Here is a 22,422-nt window from a genome sequence, read left to right on the forward strand (position 1 = left end):
CCTTTGCTTTCAATAGGTTTTATTCAGATCTAACAAAATATTACTGCAAAGTTTTTACTTTGCAAGGAAGAATTTATAAGATTTGAAAACCTGCCTTATAAGAAGAATGCTCTATTCCACTATTCAAAAGATGTCTTCGATAATGCTCATCTAATAGATGGGGAGGCAAGGTGTTCCAGCGGTAATCGAGACCACGCCTGCGTAAATCTTCTTCTAAGGCTCGATGCTCTTTAAGCTAATAAAAGCACCCAAAATTTGTTAACTTGTCAACAAAAGTATGTACTATGAAGAAATTTATCAATTATAAGTTGTTTTGATAAATTTTTAAAGTTTTTAAAAAATTCGCCTTAAAAATACAAAATTTTGCCAATGTTGCTGAATACCTCCATTTGCTGTGAAGGATGCCTACTATAAATTGACTGTACTTCTTCTCTAAGACGCGAATTCTGTGCGTATAAAGAGCTAAATTCTCTAGGTATATGAGAAATCGGATCCATTGGTAATCCAGGTAAACGTCCTCTTATATCTTCGTGAGTATGCAAATTTTGTCTTGGTAGTCTTTCATCATGCAGATGTCCAGGTTCTTGACCATGAACAGGGCACGAAGATGGAGGAGCATGAGGGAGACGTGGCGGTAAAAAAGGCGAGAAACGCGGTGAAGGGGAACGCATTGCAACGGCAGTTTCGTGGTTATAACGAGAGGAACTCATTAAACTTCCAGGCATCAGTTGATTCTAAAATAATTCAAAGAACAAAAATGCATAACTGATTCGTACAAAAAACGGAATATATATATATATATATATATATATATATATATATATATATATATATATATATATATATATATATATATATATATATATATATATATATATATATATATATATATATATATATATATATTCTAATACTTAACTAGTGGGTCAAAAACCAATCAAGAATCCAGGACAAAAAGTTATTTGAAATCCTATAGAATGTCAATAGAATTCCTAAAGAACTTTTTGGGATTCTACAGGAGTCTACAAGATTCCTGTAATATTTACAGAATTCGTAGAAAACTTTTGAAATATTATAGAACTTTTTGTCGTGGGAAACATGTTCTGGTAATTTTTATTTTAGATTTTTTTCTTTCTCCGTTAACTTCCTATTAAAAATTTCATATGAAAGTCTAGAACATTTATAAAGATTTTTCCTAAAATTCTCAAGTAAATTAAAAAAAAACGTTACCACAAATTCTTCAAACAAATTACTTGTGATTTAACTATTACCATACACAAGTGCAAAAAAAGTTCAAAATACAAAAAACTAGGTTAAATAAATCTTTTTTTATGAGGCTAACCACCATCATAATTATCAATAAAAATGCATTTTAATTTCTCTTTCCAACGTGAAAATTACAAATTCTTTTGTTTGACAATAGGATAATTATATTGTAAGAAATCGGGAATCGAGCATGCTAAGTATCTTAATTTAAAGTTGTTAACAATAAAAGACAAAAAAAAAACACTTTTATAAAAATTTTAGAGTGCTTCAAACGTATGTATGTATATATATGTATGTATGTATGTATGTATGTATGTATGTATGTATGTATGTATGTATGTATGTATGTATGTATGTATGTATGTATGTATGTATGTATGTATGTATGTATGTATGTATGTATGTATGTATGTATGTATGTATGTATGTATGTATGTATGTATGTATTAACTGGCGTGTACGCTTGAATAATTTCAAAGAACTATTGATTACATTGACAAATGCACTGACCGATCTTTAAAACTACATATCGGAGATATTTTTTAACTTATAGAATATTATAATTTCTAATTAAATGAAAAAAAGGATATCTTTTTAATTTTAAATATATCTGATAACTTTAAAGATATCTGAAGTGAAATAAAATGAACGATATATATACTTTTACTCTTGATACCGCTGCAAATTTCTTTTCCAATCAAAAAGCTTTTACTTAACAAAGTTTTTTTTTTGTAAGTGGTTTTAAACAGAGAAAAACATAAATTAAGCCACTTAATCTGCGTACCAATCGAGATACTTATCATATTTTTGTCAAGTGACGATTTTTTTTTTTTTTCTCGTTTGAATTTAAAAGCTTTTTATCGCTAATTCAGGTAATGACAAAAAAAGAGTAAGAGATAACTTGAACTAAGAAGAATATTGTTAAGACTTTTTATTGTATACATTTATATATCAATCCATGCTTTCAAACGTATAATAATTCTCTGACAAAACTTTGTAGCATGGATGAAAAAAAAAGACTTAAAAAAACAAACCTTGAAATAAACTTTAAGACGTAGCTATTTTTTCAGAAAAAAAACCATACGCTAAGTTGACTGGTGAAGAAAACACTATTTAATCTATTAAGTACACAAACAATTGGACTTTTTCACATGGATCCCAAATAAACAAACAAATAAGCAATTATAAAACAACGTCAACAATTTGAAATATCCTAATTTTGCTACAGAGTACTTTTAAGGATTTGATCCATAGCATAAAAAAATAAACAACGAATTCGAACAAGATACAGAAAAGCTCCTCTCGCAAATTTTCGCGCATATCTGTAAAAGATAAGCGGCTATTATTTAGTTAAATGGCAACAAAAGCTATCTATGTGCAAACAAAAGTCGGTCAATATTGATTTTCAAAAGTATAATGCACCAAAGTCTTACGATGACATAGATATATATATCAATTAAGCGTTGTTATTGTTACACGAAACGAATATTATGATAAACCTCCAGAAAAAGCAAACAATAAATAAAATGCTAGAAAAACTCCATCTGTTCATTTTATTGTTTAAAGGCGAGGTGAAAATTCCATAACTAAAAAACCATTGTATTTAGCGTTTTTATGGGCTGTTATAATTTTTCCCGTGCGCACTAACCGTTTCCTTGTGTTCTCTAAAACTTTTTTCGCAAATCAACGTGGAGTAAAAAAGTTTAAAATTAGTTTAACAGATATCGATAATCTTAATCCTATATTTGTTTGCAATATTACAATCACTTATGAATGGGTTATGGTTTACTTTTGAAAAGAACGTCTTGTTATTATAAAGTTAAAAACCATACTGAGAATCTACTTTAGCTAATTAGCATTGATTGCAATATCGAAATTAACGTTTATGTTCTAGTTACATCATCAGTATTGTTTATGATTTTCATTAAAAAAAATAAGTACTTAAATAGCAACAAAAAAAATTAAGAAATATATTGCCATGCATCTTTTTTTAACATTCGTAATAATCTTTAAAATAGGAAAGCAATAATAAAGAACATACATATTAGGTATGTGAAATCTTGCCTTTTTCGGTTTTTTATTTTTGGTCAAACTCTGAATTTTAGAATTTTTTTTTTTTTCTCTGGCTCTATTATTAATTTGAATCGTTTCTAATTCAGATACTTTTATAAAAGATACATCATACTCTTTTAATTGTGTTTACTTCACGTAATATTACTTCTTCAAAACGATCAAATTTTCAATTAAAATAGAGGCTTTCGAAATTTTCTTTTCACTTGTGTTACAAATTGAGATAGAAAGTAAGTACATGTACTTTTAAAACTTGTTTGCACATAATTTTAAATTATTTTATAATTAAATTTCCCAAATTAAGTGAAATTATTGAGGTACTAAGTACTTATTATTTGCTATCAAATAGGTAGGCTGGTAAGCTACGTTTTTCTTTGAGAAGTTCAAAGTTCATTTGACTGTAATCCCATTACCTGATTGATTGTTTTGTTGTTTTTTTTTGTTGTTTTTTTTTGTTGTAAATAACTATAAGATAGAATTGCTGTACATGTTGCTTTTTACCTTTCTGTTTCTACTGCTTATAGATAGACTTGCATGCTGACATTCAAACATGACATCACACAACATTATAAAATAACTAAAAACTCAATACTATTTTTATTAACATGTTTTGATTGATCTTTGGATGACTTTATTTTGATACAAAAATCTCTGTACTTGATTAATAAATAACAATAAAGTGATAGTTTAAGTGTTAAAGCAAAAATTTGTCATTTTTTAACAAATCATTCTACTCTAAAAAGGTTTATACCACTGAATTTTTTGCTCAATCCAGTGATATATAACAACTTGATATTTGAATATTTGAATATTTTCATGTCACATACTAGTTAAATGTGAAATATATTATATTATATATCACATATTGGTTAAATGTGATATGTCACATATAACATAAAACATAACATTTAACCAATATGTGACATATAACAGAAGTAGCAAAGCAATGCTGCTTTGTGGGCGATCCTAAGGTGTTAATTCTTGTAAAGTTAGGACACTTAATTTTATACTACAGCATTGTTATAGTTTGAAATATTATAAACATTACTCCTAATAAATTTTCTGAGTATGATATTCAAAAATGAATCATATTGGTTAAATGTGATATGAAAATTTTAAAATATTCAAATATCAAGTTGTTATATATCACTGGATTGAGCAAAAAATTCAGTGGTATAAACCTTTTTAGAGTAGAATGATTTGTTAAAAAATGACAAATTTTTAAATGTATGAACATACCATAAATAAATCCAAGCAAAATTATCTACTTTAACACTTAAATTATCACTTTATTGTTACTTATTAATCAAGTACAGAGATCATTTTTATACACATTTAACCAAGTTGGTTTATCCTTGTTTTGAATAATAAAGAAACAAAAAAAAGAAACAAAATATAAATTATTCAACCTCTTCAAACTTGATCCTTGAGGGTTGCGGAAGTACCAAACCAATGCTGCTTTGTGGACGATCCTATGTGTAAATTCTTGTAAAGTTAAGACACTTAATTTTATATTTCAGCATTGTTACAGTTTGAAATATTATAAACTTTACTCCTAATAAATTTTCTTAGTATGATATCAAAAAATGAACTCAACTGCAAAGTAGTTTTGACCCTCAAAATATTATTACAAAATCATCTCAAAATATTATTACAAAAACCAAAAAATTTCCATGTTATCTGCATGATAAGAAACACTTGTGTTACTAAATAATAGTTTGTAGAAGCCTGCTGTACTAAGCCTCTAACAACAAGTCACTAAGCAACAGAGAAAAAAATTCCTGGTTATAACTTTATAAACAAGTTCTTTGAGAGAAGACATACTTTATATAAAAACTTAAGGTTTATTTCAATAAATCAACATTTACATAAATTTACATAAATTTATATTTTCCCCTATATCCTTCAATTATATTTTGTATATCTTCTTACTTAAACTTTCTATGTTATATATTGATTATGCACACAATTATTACCTTATGTGGAGTTAGTATTAAAGTTGGAGAACTTAAACGCTTCTCAAAAGAATCTCTTCTTTCATAGGTATCTCCATAACGTTCACCTATAAATAAAACTTTGCATGGTTAAAAGCATCAGAAAAATTATTGTATTACAATAAATTACAATTGTTGCTAAAATAAAAAAATAAAAAATTTGAAAATATTTTGTATCTAAATATCAGAAAATAGTTTAATCCTAATAAAGCAACAAATTTTTTAAAACACACAAACAGACTTTACCATATTTTAATATATCTTGATTTTGAAGAGCATGTTGGTTAACTGAATATGGACCTAATAAGTAAAATAAAAAATTATATTTAAATATTATGCTAGTAATGAAATAAGACAAAAATATTATTTCAAGTAAAGTTGAAGCATACAAAAATTAGAAAGGTGATGAACTTTAAAAATGATTAAGATATCTTGATAAACAACCCTGTTTAACAATAATCAATGTAAATGAAAAAATCTATTTTAAATGTCTAATATTTCTTGTGGAATATCATTCTACTCTTATTGACCTTCATTTATCTTCATTTTCTAATTTCTTATGTCTTAAATCTCTGCTAAGCGCATTCCACTCTCAATTTACCTTTTCAGATCCTAAAACTATATCTTGTAATTTTTCCAGCCTATATGTTCTTTTGGTATAATTAAAGAAATTCAAACTTTACAGTAAATTTAACAAAGAAAAAAAATGAAGCTTATTCAAATTTAGCATAGCATGGGTTGCCATGGTAACTTCTAAACTTATATGCAATATACTTGCATATCAAAGTTATGCAAGCATATTGCTATATAAGTTTATGTGAAATTAACTCTTCTGATAAATCTTGGTATAAGATTGACTCACCTATCCTTTCTGGCGATAAATTTTTCCCTTGAGTCATGAATGTGTTTGGTAATGCTGATGAATGTTGTTGTGTGAATCTATTTGTTATTTTTGAACAGTTAGCATCATTGGAGAATGATGAAGAAGCTTGTCCGTTTGTCCCTAGACTTAGAAATGGTGGAACAGTAGCTGTGGCCTTCATCTCAGAAATTTGCTTTTTATCTGAAGTTGATTCTAGGGATACAGGAGTCTCAAAGGGTTCTCTACTTTCTAGTATCTCCGATTTTACAACTGGCTGTGTATAACAAGATAAAAGTTGTAATCTTAATTTTTTAAAAAAGAATAAAAAACAAAAAATTATCAGAAAAGTATTTATAAAAGAATTATTAAGTATAAAAAAAAGGTTATAAATAAAAAGACAGTGTCCTAAAACAATAAACAAAGTCATCAAATCCTTCAATAAAAAAGGTTTAGAACATTAAAAAATTTTTATTATATGAATCATAAATAATCAGCAGTAGTAATTGAATTATCCATATTTAACAGCAAAAAATTCTAATATTAAAACAAATTACCATTATATTACAGAGCTTTTTTCCTGGACCCCATGGCTAATTAAACTCAAATCACAACTTAACTGAAAACAGTCATTGAGATAATTTGAACATTTTTTTTATAATCTATGAAAAACTATTATTAAACATAAAGCATAAATCTGTAGGAAAATATGGAGCATTAATGAAACAAAACATTTAATGCAATTAGAGTTTATGACTTAAATGCTTTCATAGCCCTTGCACTGAGCATTTAAGAATATTTGTCTTTTACATTAATCCTGCATGGCCTATTCTATTTCATGATTGCATAAAAGTGGGAATGTAAGCACCTTAGGATTTTATTTAATTCTAACTAACTTTATTATTCTTATCTTTAATAAATTAATCAGTATTGTTATTACATAAGCTTGAATAGAATTGCAGAAATATCACAAAATGTCTTTTCAGAAGAATAAAAGAACTTATAACCAGAAGAAGTTAAATTTTTAATAAAAAGTACAAGAAAAAATGACATCACAAAAAAAGAAAAAAAAAACAACAACCATAAACTAAAGATAATGGAATAAATTAAAATTAAAATTAAAGCTAAAATAAATGACTCTATCTTGATAATTAAAACTAATACTAAATTAAAATTGTTGCATTAATTAATATTCCTATGAAAGTACTTTTTTTTATACAAAAAAAAAAAAGAAAGAAAAAAAAACCTGGGATTAAAATCAGGATATAAAGTAATCTGTGCAAATCTTGCAAATACCAGACTCCGTTTTTATCTTAATTTTTAATATTATACATATGCAACCTCATGCAGATATTGAGTTTATGTTATTCACATTAAAATAAAACTACATTAAGGTATACAAAAATTTAATGAATGTTCTTACAAAAACAGAGAAAAAAATCATTGCATCTTAAATTAAAAGCAGAAGTATATTAAATTCATTAGAGCTTTCTTTAAATTTGCAAAAGTTGTCACATAATTTTTTTCTTAAACAAAATAAATTTTGCAGTATTTGTACAATTTTGTAGTTTTTCTAACATACATCTGCTGCATACTTGCTAAAATGTGAATTTAAATAAGATTTTGTTTCTTGTTGCAGACTTGCAGTTTAATAGGAATTTCTATTTGACTAGTATTTTTAGCATATAAAACAATTTTATCTCTTGAATAAAAAGCACTATACAATTTCTAAAACTAAGATCATCAGACAGTTGACTGAACACCTCAGGAAAAAATTTTATCTAATAAAAACTCTTGTTTTTTTATCTAACCCTTTTAAATATGGAAAAAATACATCATACATATTTACATTTTTTTCAAAGCTGTATAATTATAGACTTATTCAACTTTTTTTTTTATGTAACACAGAACATAAAATAAAATTAATATAAAAAAAAACTTATTCATTATATATCAAAGACTGAATTTTCAGCATGTTAATACCTGTGTAATATGTGAGTATAATCTCTGTTCGAAATGATGCTCTTACACACACAAACACATATATACAGACAATACAGAAACACAACACAGGCACACATACAAACACACAAACAATCAAGAGAATATATTATAATCAAGAGAATATAAAAAAAAATTAAGTAACAGCTGTAAAGTAAATATTTAAAAAAAAAAAAAAAATTTTTAAATAAAAAAGAAAATAAGCTGGTCACAAATATACACTAAAAACAACCCAAAGATCTTAAATCCAAAAAATCTATTGATAATTTTTATACAAAAAATTTTTAAAAATTTAAATAAAAACACATGTTTAGCTATAACACTCCATTGCATATCCTTTTATGAGTTTTCTTCAAGACTATTCTTTACCACAAAAAAATTATCAACAAAACAATTTCTCAGAAAAGAACAGCTTCATTTGATTAAGGAATAACACTGTTCTTACACAATTACAAAATAAAGAAGTATTTTTAGTTTTTCAAAACCATGAAAGACAAAGAAATTAGATATAAAAATAAAACAGCTAAAACCAAGAGTGAACAGTAAAGAATCTCTCTGATTATAATCTGTTAAGTAAAAGAAATTGTATTGCAATTGACTATTATAAAAACATGTTTATATTGTAGTTACTTTATTCAACTAATGATAAATAAACCAACACAACACCCAATAAAAAAAATCTGTGAAAAAAAACAAACAAAAAAAACACTTTTAGGTAAAAAGAAACAGTACTTTATAGTACTACATAACTTAATTGTGGATATGAGCATATGTGTCAGTGAATGCATATATATATAGTATATATAGTATATAGTATATATATATATATATATACATATATATATACACACACACACACATAATGTATACACATGTTAAGTTAAGATAAAGCAAAGTATGTATTAAACAGATGTGTTCCTATCTAATAAAGAAAATAGTTCAGACAAAAATAAAAAAACTTTAAAGCATTAATTTCTTTTCTCTTTCCCTACATCATTTGAAAAACCATTAAATAATAAATAGAATATTTTAAAAGAAAAAAAGGCAGCTGAAAAATTCATCTTTATTTCAGTAAATGTTTTACCTATTTAAAAATGCATTTAATAAAGAAATTCAAACTGTTTAAAGTGGTTAATTTATATTAAAGTGGACAATTACAATTACGTATATCTAAAATATATGTATAACTGAAAATATGTTATACTGCAGACACATACTAAGTTATCTTAATACATTAATGTTTACTTATATTTATTTATGTTATTAGTGCAACAATACATTGTATAAAAAACTTTTTTTGGCATAGAATTCATTTATTGTCAAAAATGATACAGGGAAGTAAAGAGAGGCTCAAAAAAAAAGTCTGAATGTGTATCAACATAAAGATGCTGAAATAAGAAAAAAAAAAAAAAAAAAAAAAGATTTGCAATATAAAAAATTTGGATTATTGGAATTTTTTAAGAATTGCAAAACTTATTCTTGTAAATAATAACACTGGTGATGATAGTGATGATGATTAATTACTTAAACAGTTTTATCACCAGATATGTTAAAAAGTACATCACTGTATATACATTATACGAAAAACTTATTTAGCTACAAATATAAAATATGTATTAGTTAGAAAGCAATATCACTGCAAAGTTGCAGAACTTGTAAATGAAATGTAGAAAACATTTACTTTACACTGATAAAAAATTAGTAATTAGAAATGCAATATTACTTTAAAAAAAACAAAATCATAAATGAATAAAGAGGTTTATATCTTGATATCAATTATAAACTTGTTAATAATGTAGAGGTTTACTCTCCTGCAAATTTATAAAACAGACATGAATAACTAGATGAAGTATTTTAAAAAAGGAAAAGAACTAGGGGTAAGGCACTTGTTTTCATTAACTTTCAGTAGCAGCCACACAACATATATATATATATATATATATATATATATATATATATATATATATATATATATATATATATACAGTTATAAAATTTTCAGTATATATACATATATATATATATATATATAATATACATATATATATATATATATATATATATATATATATATATATATATATATATATATATATATATATATATATATATATATATATATATATATATATATATATATATATACAGTTTCAAAATTTACAGATAAAAAATTATCAGTATCTTGTTTACTGTTTAGATGCAATTTTCAATTGGTTTAAATTATTGCATTTGTGTGAATTGCAAAATATACATGACTCAGAACCTCCGAAATTATATATTACTAAAAACTAAGCTAAAGATAACAAATTTAGATTAGTATAATATAAAAAATAATTATGAAAAAATAAAGACTTTAACACAAAGTTAAGGTATTAGGAAACCCTGATATTCAGGCCCTTGAGCAAGTTTTGGAATAAGATTCAAAAAACATAAAACTATTCTGAGCATATAATCCTTCATTTAATCCCAAAAGGACTGTTTCAAATTCGTCATGTTACATACTTTCTTTTTTTTGATATATCAAAAAAAAGTTGCTTTTGAAAACATGAAAAATTAGAAAAATATAATAATTCTGTAGATGCAAAAAGAAGACATCTTTTAACTACATCTCTCAACAACCACCTAATTTCTAAAGTGAAAACACTTAGAAAGAAAATGCCTGTCAACTGCAACCAAGAAATTTGCAACATGTTATTTGAAAACTACAACCCTTCTACTTAAGATTTAGATTTTGAAATTCAATTATAAAGTAAAACTATCAAAGAAAAACAATATTAAAAGAAAAATGATATTTGCCTTAAACAAACTAAACCCCCCAGATAATGATATCATGGTTAGTGCTGGAAAAGTGGTGTAAGCATTTTGTAAATGCAAAGAGGCCTCAAAATACAAATAAATGTTATCATCCGTAAGACATAAGGACAAAAAAAGTTTCTTGATTTTTTCAAGAAATATCAAGAAAACTTTATTCACATTTTCAATGTCTCAAGATTTTTTTGAAAAATGTCTTGAATATTTCAATTAAAAAAAAAACTATTTGGTCTTGGAAAAATAACATGACAGTCATGTTATTTCTTGTTAAAAAGTTTATTTCAAGACTCAGAGTCTTAACATACTTTGTTGTGCTGGGACTATCAAGTAGTCCTAAAAAAAAGTTTCTTGTAAATCTTTCAGCAAATGTGCCCAAGTATCAAAGAAACCTTTGTACTTGCCAGTGAATAATTTTTTTGGGGGGATTAAAATACATTTAGGGCACCTGTATACCTCAATTAAAATCTATAATGATTCCTGTGGTATGCTTACATGAGTGTGTGCATGTGTGTGTCTATATATATATATATATATATATATATATATATATATATATATATATATATATATATATATATATATATATATATATATATATATATATATATATATATATATATATATCAAAAATGTTAAAAGCATGTTTACTTACAGTATATTCAAAGTTTTTCTCTTTGCATTCTTTACACACAATTACTTGGTCACCAATTCTTACACAAAGCGGATTGGAATTTAGAAGTATTCCATGGTTTAGTTTAAATATACTTTGCAAGCTAACATACTGGTTATTAACAACATTTTCACATAAAGAACAAATAAAGTCTTCTACTCGAGTGTGTAACAAAGTGCTTTTGCATTCCCACTGTTTTAACAAGTTTTCAGAACATGCTTGGCAAGCTCCAACTGTTACTTTATCTGGCTTACATAAATGCTGTAATGCAGGAAAATATGGTTCATTAATTAAAAATTCATTGGCAGCAACAACAGAAAGTTCATTTATTGCTGATTTTTTACAACATTTCATACAAATTTCACACACTCCCTCTTCTTTGTTTGGGTCAAATAGTGAGCTGTGATATAGTATCCATTCACTTTTGAGTTTAGCAAAACATGTTTTGCAAGTCAGTTTATTGCTTAACTTATTATTGTAAGGTAATTTATTGGCTTTAAAATATGATACAAGAAAATCTGTATTTATATTTGATCCAAAACCAAAATGAACTTTCTTCATTTGTTCATAATCAACAGTTTTTAAGCATATAAAACATGTTTGCTTAAGAATTTGAACAAAACTAGATTTAACTATTTCTTGGTCTTTTTTTGTTAAGTATACTCTTTCTTCTTGTTTTACACTAGATTTTTCAAACTCTTCCCATTGTCTGTGAAGAAAATGTTTACATTCCATGCAGCAAAATGTAAATCCTTTCTCTGTAATAGGAAAACATTTTGAAGGTGGAATTAAATTCTTTAAGAATGGAAAGTAGGGAGCATTTTTAATGAACTTACAATAAATTATTTGTTGCTGATCAGGTTTAAGAAGTTCATGACATAAATAACAAGGAAATTCATGAACTATGCTTCTTGCAAATACTTTGTTGATTATGTACTTTCTTATATTTAATGGAACATCATTTTTCTCATAAAAAATCCATTGCCTGGTTAAAATTTCATGACAGGCTGGGCATATGCCAATTTTGTCATTGCTAGAATCATTTTTTTCTTCTTTACATAATATATCTGCAAAAAATGGAATATTTGAATTGTTCTGTTGGCTAGTATATATGTATTTTAAAAGAACAACATGAATTTTTGCTGAGCATGTTGCGCATTTAGAATTATTTATGCGAGTTTCTTCATCCTCAGATGCAATTTTAACAAAATTAGAGTCAATTTTCTTATTCAAAAAAGAATTATCTGTAAACTTTTGTTCTTCAGAAGGATCTTCTTCTTGGTTAAAAAAGGTATTTTGAGGATTTTTCAACCAATATAGTCTTTTTGTATGTGGAGTCTTATTTATTTCATAAGAATTCCATTGTTGAATTAAGAAGATATAACAAATATTACATGATCTACATTTTCCACTCACATCTAACTTAAAAGGTTTCACTGACTTTTCATTTTTTAAAAATGGGAAAAATGGTTCATTATCCTGATTTGGTCTAGAGTTCAGAGTCCATATTGCTTTATCATATCCACATAAGAAGCATGAGTTATTAACATCATTTAATGAAAATACAGATTTAGCAGGAATGCTACAGCTACTTACATCTTGGACCATTTTAAATCAATACAGGCTAAAGCTACCACACTATATCTAGTACATATGAATATCTACAACATTGACATTGACCAATTTTCAAAGTAGGAAGGGATGTAGGAGAAAGATAAGTTTGTTTAATTCAGCCAGAAAACATGTAAACAATCTTATCGAAAAATACATGCTCACTTCTCACTCCACACTAATAACACGTTTATTTCCGTCTATACATTTCTGTTTCCTTTAGCCAGATGCAAACACTATTGTTCTTCCCATCGCATATAAGTTCTTTGTTTGTTTACCTTTCCGCACTCTCCTATAAACATCTTGACATATAAATCGGTCTCGAGTATTTTATTAATTCATTTTAATATCACAGATGGAGTGAGGTAAAACACCTGATTTTTTTTTATTGTAAAGCATCGCATATGTAAAGCATCATGCAAGAAAAGTAAATGATTTTAAAAATATGAAAATCTTGATAAAAAAATAAATAGTAAGAGCATATATTACTTTAAAAGAAATGTTTATTGAATTAAAAATCTTTAATTGGCGCTTCATAAATGTTACCGTGTTGCGAACTGTCGCCTAGTAACACGATTAAATTTCATAACCTTGATATTTTTTGAAAGTAAATTTTTTTTAAATGTCACTTACCATGACGGCCCAGAATTGATAACGAAATTAAAAAAAAACAATTTGCAATAATTATTGTTTGGAATAACACATTTATAAAATTGCATGCATAAGAAAATTAGTTGTAAAACCTATATAAATAAATTTACGATCGAAAGGTTTTAGAACTGAACTTCTATTTCCTTATTACTCCGAATTTTAGATAACATCAATATTGAAGTCTAAGTGGTGTCAGACTTTGGATGAGGGTGAAGTTTGAACACCTTCCAGGAAGCGAGTCGCAAGATGGAACACTGTCGTGTTGTAATTCTTCGATGAATGTCCAGAAGCAGACGGGATCATCTGCAAAGTGTTTGGCGTCTCCATCCGCCGGCCAGATTCGTCGACATCATCCGACCACCTCATCAATGCACCCGGATCAAGCCCCTAAGTTGTACGATGCAATAGGGAACCCAGCTAAACAGAAGGTAAAAGAAGTTGAAGTTGACAACTTTTTCTATTCAATTATTGTTAAGATTTCAAACTTCGTCTAACTTCGATTTAACTTTGTCCAATATCATATGATAAAAGTATTTCTCCTAATAGTTAATCTGTGTTGATTCAGGTGAATGATGAAAAGACCCCTTCCTTACAGAGGCACAACCTATTTATTGCCACGTAGATGTCGGCGCACAGATGGGCTTTGGGCTATGGACATTGTTTTGTCATTTTTTGTTTAAAAAATTTTTGTTTTTTTTTATTAGATTAAAAATTTTGAAATTTAATTAAACATTAGACCTAAGTTATCCGATAATGTGCGAAGTGTTAATAAAGATTGGGTGATGGCAATTAAAACATTAAGGTAGAAGCGTTTAAGTAAAGTAATTATTATTACAATAGCGCTTATAATTTTAATTAAATGATGGTCTGACAAAGGTAGGCGAAGTTCTTCGTTTCATTTTACTTTGAAGTCGAAGTAAAGGCTGTGTGGACGGCCTTCGATCAAATCACGAAATCAAAATATTATATTGTCCGAAATACAGAGTCGATGTCGAAGCCCATTTTTTTGAAAAAGTCCCATGCTCACACCAATTATACACAAAAATAACTTCAACATTTTCTGAACACAAACATTTTTTGGTCTGTCTCATCAATAATTTTGAGAGTTCCAGTGAAAACATCGAAAGTTCTCGTTTTTTCGATTAATGACTTGAACTCACCAAAAGTAGCCGTTTTTCACTAAACGGTTTTATCTCATCATCGACTTCGAGATGAGTACGAGTAAAACGAGTATAAACGATGATCATCGCATGACTCTATTGCATTGGTTTACATTACGTCATTATAACAGCAAAACATACTCGCTCTAACTTTTTTCTGTAGGTTGTATAATATTAGTGTAGGATATAATGACAAGTTAAACATAAATTTAAGTATGATCTTTGTTATCCAACATATTCTCAAATTAATTCAATTCAAAGTGGCAGTTAGATGATAAAAACACTTTCCCTTAAAATCTTAGGTATGTATATATATTTTGAATCGCACACTCAGCCACATTATCAAATGTAAAAAACTTAGTCTTAGACGTATAGACAAATATTAACAGCTATTTAGCTACATATTTTTACCGTTAAAAACGTAAAAAGGAAACTATAAAATTTATATTTATGTTTTATCTCCATATATCTCTCCATATATTATTTACTTGTTTTACTTTATTGCCAACTACTTTATTGTATTTGGTGTGTATATATCGGTGAATAGCAGGCATTTATTGATTATATAAAATGCTAGTATTTTGATTAGCTTTTTACTATATATAGAATCTGTTTTGGTTTTTGTTTTGGTATTTTGTATTGGAAATTTTTCTAGGAAACACTTTTTATTTTGTTCATTTAACTTAGTAAAATACTTTCTTGAGTCATTGAGCATAAGATTTGTTCATGAAGATATCTTTCTTATGATTATTTTTGAAATAAACCAATATGTCCTAATTCTAATGTGGACATATCGGTTTATTTCACAAATAATCAATTTTTTAAAAAAAATTGATGGGAGTTGATAAAACCTCTACATTATGTTAAGTATTTAGGTCTCTTTCCGGAGTAGGAAAGTCTTTCATTATTTTTGCTCTTGTCAGTTATTTTGCAAAAATTTTATGTGAAAAGAATATATGAGCTAGTATTAGACTGAACTTGTTTTATCATAGTTGAAGGTTTATAAGAATTTGTTTGCCATCAAGATGTCAGAAATTTTTTTAAAAAAGATTTCTCACATTTTGATGGCATAGTGATGTTTTGTCTATTTTGTTGATATTCTTGTAAGTTCATCTGCTATGTGTTTGCTACTGGGAATCATTGTGACATTGACATTTTTAAAATACTCTTCTGCCAGCATATCAAAAAATTTTCTATCCTTTGATATATTAGCATTTCACAATGTCCAGCACATTTTTTAGGTTTTATGTGTCAGTTCCAATTGCAACCAGCTGAACGCTCATATAGATTGTGTCATTTTTTGGTATGAGCCATTCTACATTTTTTGTTTTTCAATTTTACTAATAATTCTGTTTGCCAAGAAACTGGCATCATGACACATTCATCTGGTTCTATACTCCATACCTCTTGCAGAATTACTTTTTAAAAACTTAGCAATTGCTTTTTTCAACATCTCAATAATGTTCTTTCTTGTTGTAAGTTCATCCATCTGAGTTCATTTGTGCATCTTTTATCATAGCTGTATAGTATTGTTTCTTCCTCTTGAAGCATACAGTAGAGTATCGTTAATGTTATCAAAAAATTGGTTAGATAATCAGCTATCAAATTCTTTAAAAGTAAAGAAAATGTTTGCACTGTTTTTAGATTGCCACAACTAGTTTTACCAAACTTATGTTTTGTAAGTAACATTGATTTTACTCTTTATAATATTTCCATTTTAGTTACCATCTCTTCTTCAGAGACATTCTCTAGATCTTTGAGCACTCTTAATTATTGATTGATTTTGTACGTAGTCAATATAGTCAATGTCAACATCTGGTTGGCATTTTGTTTACAGTTTTTAAAAGACATGTACATATTTACAAATTATAAATTGCTCTTTATAACTTTTACTCTGAGCATGTAACAAAAATATTTCAAGTAACAGAAACACATGTGACAATTACATGAATTTCACTATGAAATTGTTAAAGCTAACTAATAGTGAAAAGCTTTTTTCAGCTAAAGTTTAAAATGTTAAGAAATCTGCTTCTTACTCATCTAACCTTACTCATCTAACTAGAATAAACTATTCAAAAGAATAGTTTATTGTTAAAAATTTATAGCAGAAATGAAAATATTACAAAATGGTTTGATCCAGTAGTTTAAAATTCGCAATAAACCTGATAAAGTTTTGACATAGTCCTACAAGAATCTTGATGCAAGATCTTTAAAGCAAATCATTTTAGAAATTATTATTTTAGAAATTACACAAGTTTTATAATTGAGAAACTTTTGTTTGTTTTATGAATATAATTGAATTTTTTTTTCACTAGAGTTGTCAAAGCATAGTGCTATTTCACTTAAAAAGAATTGGATTTTCAATTTGGTGTCAGGTTCATTTAAATTGACAATGGAAGAAAGCACAGAAATCTTTAGCAGGTGGAGTTGGAGACCCACTTCTATTAACAGGTTGGCACAAGCTGAAAAAAAAATGTTGGAAAGTGAGAATTCTTTTCTCTATTTTTAACAAATATTCACATTGAAGTTTTTTTTTTATTACTAATTTTACTTTTCTCTATCTTTAGAGATTCGCACCAGTTTTAAAAGTTATTTTGTCCCAATATTTAATAAACAAGAAATCAGAACAATTGAGACAGAGAGTGTTTCAGAACGATTACCTCTGGTATTAATGCATGGCTTTGGAGCAGGAATTGGATTTTGGGCTTTAAATATTGATGAGCTTTCACAAAATCAAAAGGTTTATGCATTTGACTTGCTTGGTTTTGGGCGAAGCTCTCGGCCTTCTTTTCCTGTGGATGGTGCAGAAGCAGAAAATTTTTACGTTCAGTCAATTGAAGAGTGGAGAGACAAAGTTGGTTTAAAAAAGTTTGTCTTATTGGGTCATAGTTTTGGAGCTTACTTGGCTTGTTCCTATGCTATTCAGTATCCAGAGAGAGTTGAACATTTAATTTTAGCTGATCCTTGGGGAATCCCAGAAAAACCTCCTCCTGGGGAAGAAAACTTTAAAATACCTATTTGGGCAAAAGTGATTGTTGCTTTGGTTAGTCCATTTAATCCTTTAGCTGTTGTTAGAGCAGCAGGACCATGGGGTGAGTTTTTTTTAATCATGTTTTTAAATTACAATTTTCTTAATTTTTTAGTTAGAAAAAGTTAAGAAAAGCAAAGTGCCAAGTAGATTCACAATTTTTTTTGTGCAGGTCCTTCATTAGTGAGTAAGGCTCGGCCTGACTTAAAGAAAAAGTATGAGTGTGTTTTTGGAAAAGATGACAACCGAGTTTTTGAATATATTTATCACTGCAATGCACAATTTCCTAGGTAGAAAAATTATCTTTTTAAAATAAACGTCAAGTGCAATTCAAATTAATTTGTTCCAAAAAATGTTTGAATGCAATAAAGAATGAAAAGAGTTCTTTTTTTTTTTTTTTTTTTGTAGTGGGGAAATGGCTTTTAAATCCTTGAGTATACCTTATGGCTGGGCTAAATATCCTATGATACATAGAATTAAAGAAATCAATGCTGATGTTTGCATGACTGTTTTGTTTGGTTCAAGGTCTTGGATGGATACTACTTCAGGGTATTCAATAAAGTATCTTCGCTATCCATCAGAAGTTAATGTCAAGATAATAAATGGTGCTGGCCATCATATTTTTGCAGACTGTCCTTTAGAATTCAATAGTGCTGTTCAAGAGGCATGCAAGAGAGCAAATGGTGAAATAGTAATGCAACCAAATGATGCAAGCGAAAATTAATCTGGTGCAAATTTGATGTTTTGGTTCCAAATAAGCCAATTCAAGTTCAGATTCATACCTTTTTAGTCACTTTTAATAGGCTAGTTAAAATATTAATAATGCTCAAATCATGTTTGTAAATATTATACATAGAATATTTATATATAATTTTCATAAATGTTACCCTATTGAAGTTTCTTTATTTGCTATTACAATCTGTTAAATTTTTCATCCATGAAGAAAGTTGTTTATCGTTATTTTTACAGTGTTTTAACAGGTTGCTTTTAATAATATTTTATTATTTTTTTATCAAAATAGTGATAAAATGTAACATTTAAGATTATAAAATCAATATTAGTTAAGTTGTTGAGTAAAATATTGTTTGGGTTATTTTTCAAATTTGTTTGATTATATGTATATATTGTGTAAAAATTTTAGTATTTTTACTTCTGTTTACTTTTATGTAAAAACACATTTATTGCTGTTTACAGCAGCAATCTGCTCATCAGAACACAATATAACATTAAACAGTTTAAGTATAAGTAACTGTAGTTTATTAAAGTATATTGGTTAAATATTATTAGCTGTGTAGTTTACTTTAAACTTTAGAATTAAGATACTGTTTCACAAAATTTCAACAAACAAAGTAATGATAACAAAGTAAGATAATTTACTGTTTTAGTTTAATAGGAGTTATCACTTTACTTTAAAAAAAAAAAAAAGGAAAGGATTTTAAACAGTCATAGGAAGAAAAACATTAAGTAGTACTAAGATATGTTTACCATGGTTGATACATAAAGTCTATGCAAAGGATGCCTAGCTGGTTACCAACATCTGAAAAACTTTTGGAAGAATCTGAAGATAAAGTTTTATCAGGTAGCATAATATTAATTGCTTCTTATCAGATTTCTATATAAAACGATGTAATGTAAGCAGTGATTTTTATATTTTAAGCTGTGCAAGTTCAGATAAAGAAGTACTTTGTAGAAATCTTTGATGGATTTCAAATACGCACTTATAAAATTTCATCTGCTAATGGTAGCTGTAGTAACGCACCTTTATTGTTAATTCATGGTTTTGCTGCTGGGGCTGGTTTTTGGTCTCTTAATTTTGATGAATTGTCTCAGAACCGAGATGTATATGCTATCGATCTGTTGGGTTTTGGACGAAGCTCAAGGCCCAAGTTTTCAAATGATCATGAGGAGGTTGAAAATATGTTTGTGAATTCCATTGAAGCATGGAGAAAGGCAGTTGGTTTAGATGAATTTGTTCTATTAGGACACAGCTTTGGAGGTTATCTAGCTGTGCTATATTCTTTGGTATATCCCAAAAATGTTGTTCATTTGATTCTTGCTGATCCTTGGGGTTTTCCTGAAAAAGAAGTGCTGGAAAATTATGTCTCAAAATGGAAGATATGTGTATTTAGTGCACTGGTTTCATCATTTAATCCACTAGCTATTGTGCGGGCTTTAGGACCTTGTGGTATGTTTATTATATATATATTTAGTATTTAAATCTTTTTCACATTTGATACTGATATAAAACAACAGTTATACAGCAACAGCTAAAATATATTTTTTAAACCTTATAAAGATTCATGAGACGAGATTGGTTATCTTTTAGGTCCTTCACTTATATCAAAGATTCGCCCAGACATTAAAGCTCGCTATGAAAGGTTATATGGAGATGGAGATACTAGAGTTACAGATTATATTTATCATTGTAATGCCCAAGAACCAAGGTTTGTAATTCAAGTTTTAAAATGTTTTTACTTATAGATAACATGCGTATAAAAATCAAAAAACTTGCAGTTAAATATAAGGTATCTAACAATTGGAAAAAGCTTTAAATAAAAATTGCAATTAACTATTGATTTTTTTTTTTTTTTTTTTTTTTTTTTTTTATGACTATTTTAGCCTAAAACAAACAAATCATATTAAAAGCTTAAGAGTTGCAATTGTTGGAAAAAAGTTCTATTAATCAAGAATTCAATATAAATACATTAGATAACACTAATTTAAAAAGTTGATAAATTTCCCTAAAATTTAACTCATAAAATAAACTGAAAAGATGTTTGTTCACTTTTCCCAAACCACTTTCAGTTTAAGTTTGAGGACTGATCTAAGTTGGTGTTACTGATTTCAGAAATATCATCAGTTTTATTACATCAAGCTGTAAGTGGGTCTGCTCTGGAATATTTTTACAAAATTTTAAAAAAGTAAGTGACTTTCTTAAAAATAGACACATCCCTTTCATATCAAATTAGACCCAATGAAGTAATGTCAAAGCTCTAAACGTATCGGGTGACTGTTTCAAGTACATTAGTTTTGCATTTACTGGTCTGACTGTGGTGGACCAAAAATCAGAAAGTTAATAAAAAACTCAGTTCACACGTTTTTAGCGACTGGTATAGAGAAAAGAGCATGAAAATCTTTTGCGGATGATGTAAAAAACTTTTTAGGGAGACGAAAATTTGTTCCATAAATAAGTTGCTTAATAAATATGTTTATCTTTACCAGTTTAATTGTGGCTGCTGTGTTATTTTAAATTTGTTAAAAATGGTTAGTAATAGGAATTAGAAACCTATCTTAGCTTTGCTATGTGTTTATACTTCACATCATAAAATAGGGGTATGGTATAGAATTAATATGTGATGTAATAGCTAAAAATGGCTGCCATTTTTGAAATCAGTGACACAAAATGACTTTCCAGCATAAGATAGCAAAAATATACATGTATGTTTAGCGTGTCGACAGATTACTTAAGTTTTAGTTATCTTTTAACTGTTGTTTACTTGTTTTTGTTAGCGGAGAAACTGCCTTTTTTTCCATATCTTCCATTGGATTTGCAAACCGTCCTCTGAATCTTCGAATTCAAGCGATGTGTCCTGAAGTTCCGATCACAATACTCTATGGTTCAGACTCTTGGGTCGTTAAATTTTATGACTTTAACACTGTAAAGAAGTTGCTTAAAGACTCTTCCATAACTATACATGAGATTACAAATGCTAGCCATCATATATATGCTGATCAGGTTGATGAGTTTAATAGGCTTGTAGATCAAGCATGTCGTTATGGTCGCAATTGTTCTCAATCTAAGAAAGAAACCCCAGTTTAATCCATAATTATATATTGAGATTGATTTCGATAGAACTCTCTGACTAAATGTTTTTTTTATTTAACTAACGGCATTAAATATAAAATAGAGCTAAAATGTCTGTTTTTGGAATTGATATCTACCGCGCTGTTTCTAAAGTGAACTAGTTGCTAATTATTTGAAACATGAAATAGAGAAAATGAGTTTTGATTGTCTCCATAAGAACCAGCTATAGGAATTTCGAAGACTAAGATTTTATCTAGTAAAAATTCAAATTAAAAAAATTTTTTGTAGTTTTCTTTCGTTTTTTAATATTTATATTATTTATTTTAATGTGACTAATAAAGTTATACTTAACGGTTTTCAACGTGTTTACAAGTATATGCTTTATGTTTCTTCGACTGGATACGTTAACTGTAATAATTAGAAGATTTTAAAGATTAAAATTCCCTTCATTGATGCATACCCAGAATTGAAAGTTTGAATGGGGAAAAGCTTAATT

The 22,422-nt window shown here is 27.4% G+C and overlaps 3 protein-coding genes across 12 annotated transcripts in view; 2 read left to right on the forward strand and 1 right to left on the reverse strand.

Moving 5' to 3' along the window:
• The window catches only part of LOC145194173 (uncharacterized), a 17,224-nt gene extending 3,373 nt beyond the window's left edge, over positions 1–13,851 (reverse strand). The window contains exons 1-9 of one of the 9 annotated variants that reach the window (XM_090067771.1): positions 13,772–13,851; positions 13,448–13,574; positions 6,747–6,808; positions 6,193–6,466; positions 5,577–5,630; positions 5,313–5,398; positions 4,746–4,808; positions 384–734; positions 95–235 (exon numbers count right to left, since the gene is read on the reverse strand). In XM_090067771.1, coding sequence (XP_089923897.1) covers positions 95–235; positions 384–734; positions 4,746–4,808; positions 5,313–5,398; positions 5,577–5,630; positions 6,193–6,466; positions 6,747–6,749 — 972 coding nt within the window. In that variant the 5' untranslated portion in view covers positions 6,750–6,808; positions 13,448–13,574; positions 13,772–13,851. Of the gene's footprint in view, positions 1–94; positions 236–383; positions 735–1,927; positions 2,023–2,300; positions 2,593–2,861; positions 2,937–3,760; positions 4,072–4,604; positions 4,809–5,312; positions 5,399–5,576; positions 5,631–6,192; positions 6,467–6,746; positions 6,864–8,172; positions 8,274–11,653; positions 13,683–13,771 lie in introns of those variants that run through there. The other 8 variants (XM_090067770.1, XM_090067769.1, XM_090067773.1 and 5 more) reach the window with 8 other exon arrangements.
• LOC145194094 (1-acylglycerol-3-phosphate O-acyltransferase ABHD5-like) lies at positions 3,210–19,404 on the forward strand. 2 transcript variants are annotated; one of them, XM_090067776.1, is made up of 7 exons: positions 3,210–3,314; positions 14,097–14,361; positions 14,499–15,395; positions 17,409–17,576; positions 17,661–18,185; positions 18,294–18,411; positions 18,530–19,256. In XM_090067776.1, exons 3-7 carry the CDS (start codon positions 15,365–15,367, stop codon positions 18,843–18,845), a joined length of 1,158 nt encoding a protein of 385 aa, XP_089923902.1. In that variant the 5' UTR covers positions 3,210–3,314; positions 14,097–14,361; positions 14,499–15,364; the 3' UTR covers positions 18,846–19,256. The 2 variants fall into 2 exon arrangements, with proteins under 2 accessions (XP_089923902.1, XP_089923903.1); XM_090067777.1 differs by lacking the exons at positions 3,210–3,314; positions 14,097–14,361 and adding an exon at positions 16,738–16,771 and having other exon boundaries at positions 15,231–15,395; positions 18,530–19,404.
• LOC145194089 (1-acylglycerol-3-phosphate O-acyltransferase ABHD5-like) lies at positions 19,403–22,383 on the forward strand. Its single transcript, XM_080071681.2, has 4 exons — positions 19,403–19,700; positions 19,779–20,306; positions 20,448–20,565; positions 21,632–22,383. Exons 1-4 carry the CDS (start codon positions 19,628–19,630, stop codon positions 21,939–21,941), a joined length of 1,029 nt encoding a protein of 342 aa, XP_079927807.2. The 5' UTR covers positions 19,403–19,627; the 3' UTR covers positions 21,942–22,383.
• Positions 22,384–22,422: the final 39 nt, after the last annotated feature.

The sequence above is a fragment of the Hydra viridissima genome, unplaced genomic scaffold (assembly GCF_058129835.1).
Source record: "Hydra viridissima isolate aposymbiotic clone 2 unplaced genomic scaffold, HvirCarnegie_v1 scaffold_12, whole genome shotgun sequence".
NCBI classification, from domain to species: Eukaryota; Metazoa; Cnidaria; class Hydrozoa; order Anthoathecata; family Hydridae; genus Hydra; species Hydra viridissima.